Source organism: Branchiostoma floridae, chromosome 2, assembly GCF_000003815.2.
Source record: "Branchiostoma floridae strain S238N-H82 chromosome 2, Bfl_VNyyK, whole genome shotgun sequence".
In the NCBI taxonomy this organism is placed as follows: domain Eukaryota; kingdom Metazoa; phylum Chordata; class Leptocardii; order Amphioxiformes; family Branchiostomatidae; genus Branchiostoma; species Branchiostoma floridae.
Genome location: NC_049980.1, coordinates 985,393 through 991,927, shown reverse-complemented (window position 1 = coordinate 991,927; position 6,535 = coordinate 985,393). Strand labels below are relative to the sequence as shown.

Sequence of the window (6,535 nt, the reverse complement as noted above, 5' to 3'; positions counted from 1 at the left end):
TGGCGCTGTGCATCATGGGAATCGAAGTGAAATTGGATAAGCGCACGTCTAAGGTAACTTTTTAAAGCCTTCAGGTGTCTCAGCTGATGGCAAGTGCGGCTTCTTTGATGCTGATCGATTTTCATATAGTTTCAAACAAAGACAAAAAGATAATGTGATACATGTGTATGATTATTTTGACACGCTCTTTTCTTCATTTTCATAGTTGCAAACGAAGACAAAAAAGATAATGTGATACATATGTATGATTATGCCCTTTCTTCAGTTTCATAGAGTTTCAAACAAATATTAAAAGATATATATATATAATGTGATACATGTGTATGGTTATTTTGACATGCCCCTATTTCATTAATGAACTATAGTGACCCTTAGTTATAGCTCGTAAATGGATATTGTTACACTGTTTTCATCACCATTATTTTAGATTAGGCTAAAAAAAGTATGTTGATATGATTATAAGGATAACTGCGAGCGAATCAAATTTCTTTTTCAAAACAAATCCATGATCCACCATGCTGTAAGTCGTATTAATCAGCCGCAAAATAAAATAACAAATATATAACGGTAGATTGGGAAAAGAATATCGGAAAAAATTATACCAACAACATAAAATGCCATCTCAAGGTAATAGATAGAGAAGAAAATGTGAAAAAAACATAAAAGAAGAATCTAATATTTGGTATACCATACTTTTACATGTGTGTTCAGTCATTTGTTTAACTTGACCACTTAGATTTCATATTGAAGGCAACTTTGTTTGGGCTGGACGTTTTTCTTTCGCACGCTCGCCTTCAGTGTTGGGATTCCCAGAGGGTGTCATCCAAATAATCAAATCAACATGGCCCTAGTGATGGGATTCTGAATGGGTCATGGGTAATCGCCAAGCAGATGTCGGATTGGCAGATGGTGAAGTTAACTCACTGCCAAAGTCGTCTGACAGCTGTCACATGATAGGCAGAAAACGGGTTGAGGATGTGCTATATCCCAAAAGCGCTTTTCGGATAAAAGCACTTCTGGGATGCATGTCTATCCCAAATTCGCGCCATCCCAAAAGCGCTTTTGGGATACAAGCACTTTTGGGATGCAACAGGGTCTTCCATCCAAGTATTGTTCAAGTCATCTGTGGTAACTGTGCAAGAAGCGACACCTGGCGATACATGACAAAACTGCATTCTTCCATGTTCTCCAGCCCACCAAGAAGACCGATGCAGCACCTTCCGGGAACGGGCAGCGTGAAGAGGACACAAACGTCTGAGCGGGAAAACCCACACAACCGAGATGTTCCTAGAATATCTGGTCGTCGTGGTGAAAATCTTTCAGGGCCGCTGACTGAGAACCATGAGATTAAAGAAAAGGGAAGAAATCTTAAAATTGTACATTGGGTATCATGAGGCCTGTTAGAAGAAAGTATCGACGGAGCTGAAATATGCTATGAAGTCGACGTTTTGCTCTACTCGACTAGAATGAGTGGGCTGAATTTGATACAGATTCGGGCAGAATTTTCGGGACATTGTGGTCCACATTGAGATAATAAGATGGAGAAGTTATGCTTCGTGACGTATGTGCTGTCCGCCATGTACATGTACTTGTAGACGATTAAACAATGGAGAATCAGACCTAGGGGTGGGTACCGGTACAGAAAATTCAAGTCCAGGTCCGGTTCAAGTCCAAAGGATCAGGTCCAGGCCCGGACCTGAACCTGGACCTGATTGAGTATGTGAAAGCTTGTGAATGGCCGGTATTGTTGACGATACCCAAAACAACAGTCCATTTCGCTACAAAGAAGTATGTTTTGTGGAGTACTTGACTTCCACTGGCTTATAAAATCCTGCAAGGTTAACTGCCCCGCACGATTGTCTGTAAAACGTTTTAGAAAGGACTATAAACTCTATTGTGCTTCGCTCATGTTATTTTCGTCGAGAGATAAGCCCCAAAACGTGTGAATTCCTGATTGTGTTTCTTGTTTATTTTCTGATAGCTGAAACATCATTTTTTTTAGGTCCGGTTTTTCCGGACCGGTCCAAAAAGAAAAACCCGTTTTGTACCGGTACGCTGTACCGGTACGCCAACCCTTCCTCCCCCGAAAAGCCAACACAATAGCTATCGGCGGATTCGTATAGAGATTATGCATCGATTCATGTGACGCTGTGTAACGTTTAACTGTAATGATCAAACATGTTCAACTATAACATGGCAATTTATTACGTGCTATTCACTTTTTTTCACTTTCTTATGTACTATTTCACTTAACAATAATATGTACCTCAATACAAACTACTGCCAATACTGGTGAATTTTCATCGGGAGTGTTTTGTTTTACTCATATGAAATCAATCTGAGAACTCTATGAAAATAGAATTGTGTTGACCAGTCATACTCTAATTTCACACAACAATAATTGATCGATACGAGGGGTGATCAATCTTTCTCGGCCTCACCAAGAAATAATGATCACAACTCAGATTGCATAGATGTCAAGTATAAAGTCTTATATGAATGTGTACCAAAATTCAAATTATTGTGATCATTACTTTGCAGGCGATACCCAGTAACGTTAGGTAAAAGATAAGGAAAATCGAGGACAATTGAGCTGCGACTTGAGATTTGCACGTCAATATGCGCTGCTGGAAGTCAGACAGCCACTTTTTTTCTGCTTGAAATAGGAAGAGAATCATAATCAATCATTTTGGCAATGTATTTTGGTAATGACAAAGAATTTACGGCATGGGGAACTCAACCCACGCATTTCTGATCACAATTCACCCTTGTTTTTCTCACCACATACCTTCCTATTTACAAAAAACGAATGCCTGGAAAGTAATGACTGCAATGATTTCAAATTTCAAGGATACAACAATGTATTGATGAAAGGCTTCCAACTATGAAGTTGTGCCTCAAAATTGGAGTTGTGCTTATTATTTCTGGGTGAGGCCAAGAACTTATTGATCACCCCTCGTACATACTCAAGTATCCAGCAAACCTCAAAGTAAGAATGATAGCTATGCGAAACAAGCCTGGTAAGAGTTCAAACTCCAACTTAAATGATACAGGAGAATTTTTCTCACCAGTAAGTACTTTCTGTGCTTACGTTTCGATGTCTCTCAGACACCTTCCTCAGAGCTTCTAAAAGCATCTTTTGGTGTCTGAGAGACATCGAAACGGAAGTAAAGCAAGCACTTATTGGTTGTGAAAAAGAATTTTCCCTTATCTTTTATTTGACCAACCTGTTGAGAATATTTTCGGAATTCCAACTGGAAAAATTTGGATCAATTCAGCATCGTCCTCAGAGCCCCAACTGTGTAAGGGACAATTTGGCATGCCTGTCCTGGCTTGGCCTGGCCATGTATGTGTATAAGCCTTCTCACACTAGTTACCACGCATGCGCGGGTAAAGGGTAATATGTCAAAGTTGAAGGCCCCCAGAAAATCAACATTCTGCCATTTGGCAGGCGCTATCAAGCTCCTGATATTGTTACACAACGATTTGTGCTAGAGACGAGGCTGTGTACGTCTGAGGGCCTTCAACTTAGACATATTATCCAGAGTTCCTCCGCACAATTGTGGTAACTAGTGTAAACAGGCTTATTGCAACCTTACTGACCTTCACTACAAAAATCGGATGGACAATGGACCCTATTTCATCAGTGGGGGAACGTTTGATCTAGCAATCTACGAATACGGCAACATGAACAGTGGAGTTCATATATCTTGTCTTTGTCAATATTTGGAACGACTACACAGTACATGAAATCAGTTCAAGTAAGGTGTACTAGGATTACAACCAAGTAGTGTCAAAACAAGTATATCGTATAGGAGGAGATTTAGTTCACAGGAAGTACGTTGTGATCGGGAAGGTTCAACATTCGAAAGTTAAACTCCAAGATGGCCGACTTCGCTCGTTGCTAAGGCAGCCGGTTAGTTGCTAGGGGAGGATCACGTGTCTAAATAAGCCCTCTAAGCCCTCTACGATTTGCGGTTCGTTGATCGATCGGAGGCGGAGTTCACGAGTATATAAAGCCGCCGTCATTCGGTGGCGGGGCCACATTTTTTCCGATTGTGTGGCATTCCATCCCAGAGACCGAAGATTGGAAAGCCTTACACCGGAGACCCCAGTACAGCGTGAGAGCAGCGAAGACAACAAGCCCGATACTCGGCCACAGCAAGGAGTGAAACATGGCGTCCCAGGAAAACAGTCTGGTCAATATGACGAACTGGAAAGTAAAGAAAAATAACGAATAAATCATGCAAGAACGAACTTCAAGAAACACTGGAGATAATTGTTAATATACGTGGTTATACATATTAGATTATGTTTAAAGCTACACAGCACGAAATCTGGTATTTAAGCAAGCTTAAACTCAACGTAAACGCGACGTTTCTGCACCCTTTCCGCCACTTAACGACTTCTTTCCGTGAACGTAAAGATCCCCTTTAATGTTACCTTTACGTTGGCACTTATAGGTACGGTTCTGCACTTATTCACGTGCCTTTCCGCAACTATTAGACGATTAAAGTCGTCGTTAATAACAGTATTTCCATATCCTTTACGGGCGGAAAGTGTGCGTTTCTTTAGACTTTTCCGTGATATTTTGACCACCTTTACACTCGATTTCCGTTACGATTTCCCCCACGTTTATGTGTCGTTCATACAGCCTGAAAGGGACGTGAAGGTGTGCAGAAACGTACCTATCCGAACGCTTTCCGTGATCTTTTCTTGGACTATAGTTGTCGTTTATTTTTAGTAAAGGCGGCGTAAGTTTAAACCTTTCCGCACCTTTAGTTTTGCTTTATGTGTTTTGTGTGGCTTAACTTTCCGCACCATGTGCTTTGGGTATGCGTGTCTCATTTGGTTCGAATCATACCTACTAAGTACCTGAGGCTTCTTCGTCTAACTATCTTTTAATTCTTATTGTGGACTTGGTTTGGTCGACCGAGGGAACAATCGGTGTACAGTATCCACGAATCTCCGCTACATTCAAGTCCACAATTTGGAGTCCAGTGTCGGGCGATACGACTGGAAAGACATCATTTCAAGCACCATTTAGTTCCATCTTGTCATCACAGTAGGAAACTCCGCTGTCGGACTCCCGAAGATGGGCACTGTTTCGTGATGGCCGTGCTCTCCATGTAGTCTCCTCCAGCGGATGCTGGTCAAGACGACACATTCTTGAATTCACCCTGAGTTGTGCCCCGTTGAAAACTCTCCAGCATACTCCATTTCCAGCAAGCCGTGAGTGTCCTAGTATTCGTTCCGTCTTGTAGTTTTGTCGGAATCCATATGCGGCATGACCACACCGATAATCCGTGTGTTAAAATGGGTCCAAGGCTCCTTCGTGACTTGTCCCGAAACAGACGCCCTGCAAACTGGTTTCTTCTATAAATTCTGGCATAATCGTTTGGTTTAAAAATCCCACTCTTGTCTGTCATTGGATAACGCCCCATCACATGACACACGTGAACTTCTCCTGGGAGCTGCTAATTAGAAATTCAATGCCGCTTTGTTCGTTATTCATAGTTGACGGCGAATAAATTTGAATTTGAAAAAACACCATCCCCTTTGTACGCTGTTAAGCATAGGTTTAGCTAAACACAACAACTGCTACCACACTAGAAAATACTAGCCTTTCTGGGAGAACATGTCATTGATTACTTGTAGATAAAAAATGTTCTTCCAGACAAGGAGCTAAGAAAGTTTTTTTTTTTGTCAATTATATCAAGGAGGTTGATTTTTAACCTCCTTGATTATATGAACTCCGAACAGCAAACCCGACCATCACTATATTCCCATGCATACGTTACCGGGTAGTGAGGACGCTATGTCGTCGGGATGCCAAGCTGCAGGGCACAGCCATCCACGAGCGACATACTGGACAGGTCGCCCAGTACTATTCCTCTTACCCTGAACGGGAATCACGCCGTAATTTTGAACACGAATCCTCGGGGGCATGTACGCAGTGCTCCCGGCGACAGTTCCTTCTTTTCAACATGGCAGGTTAATATCTAACCTCCTTGCTTTCAACGCCAGCTCTGTAAAGTAATTTCAGAGAGTTGTCTGTAAAGTAAGCTCAAAGGTAACGGAACGATGACGATACTTCTGGAAAAAATAAACGCTACATTTTCGACATCTTTCTTGCAACCGTACATAGACCCTTTTTATGTAAAGTGAGCTCAATGGTATCGTAACGGAAAGCATCGGAAGGATACCATCTGTTGTATCTATGATTTCACCCATGAGAATATTTTGATTTTCCTGAATTCATCAAACACGCTAACACAGAAAGAGTTATTCAAGCGGGGCCGCTGCTTTATAGAGGAGCGCATTTGGTATATTGAGCGGGAAATACTCGTAATTTGGGAAAAGCAATGCCTTTTCTTAGAATAATGATGAACGCTACCTTTCCGACATCTTTTTTCCACCTATACATAAAAGGGGGGAGGTTTCTTTGGGCTACGCCTCCCTCCCCGAAGACTATTTATCGAGGTGGGTTAACACGCTGACGCTGCCGTCTGCCCGGCTTCTTTTGTCTTTTTTT

At 41.7% G+C, this 6,535-nt stretch overlaps 1 protein-coding gene and 1 long non-coding RNA gene across 2 annotated transcripts in view; one reads left to right on the top strand and one right to left on the bottom strand.

Moving 5' to 3' along the window:
* On the top strand, nucleotides 1-2,303 carry LOC118410017. Its single transcript, XR_004830513.1, has 2 exons — nucleotides 1-53; nucleotides 1,193-2,303. It is a non-coding gene; the product is annotated as an uncharacterized LOC118410017 (long non-coding RNA).
* A 1,495-nt stretch (nucleotides 2,304-3,798) lies between these two features.
* Nucleotides 3,799-6,535, bottom strand: part of LOC118410532 (calcium-activated potassium channel subunit beta-2-like) — a 9,242-nt gene continuing 6,505 nt past the window's right edge. Inside the window, exon 5 of the mRNA XM_035812290.1 lies at nucleotides 3,799-4,213. Within this exon, the coding sequence (XP_035668183.1) occupies nucleotides 4,004-4,213 (210 nt within the window). The 3' untranslated portion in view covers nucleotides 3,799-4,003. The remainder of the gene's footprint in view (nucleotides 4,214-6,535) is intronic.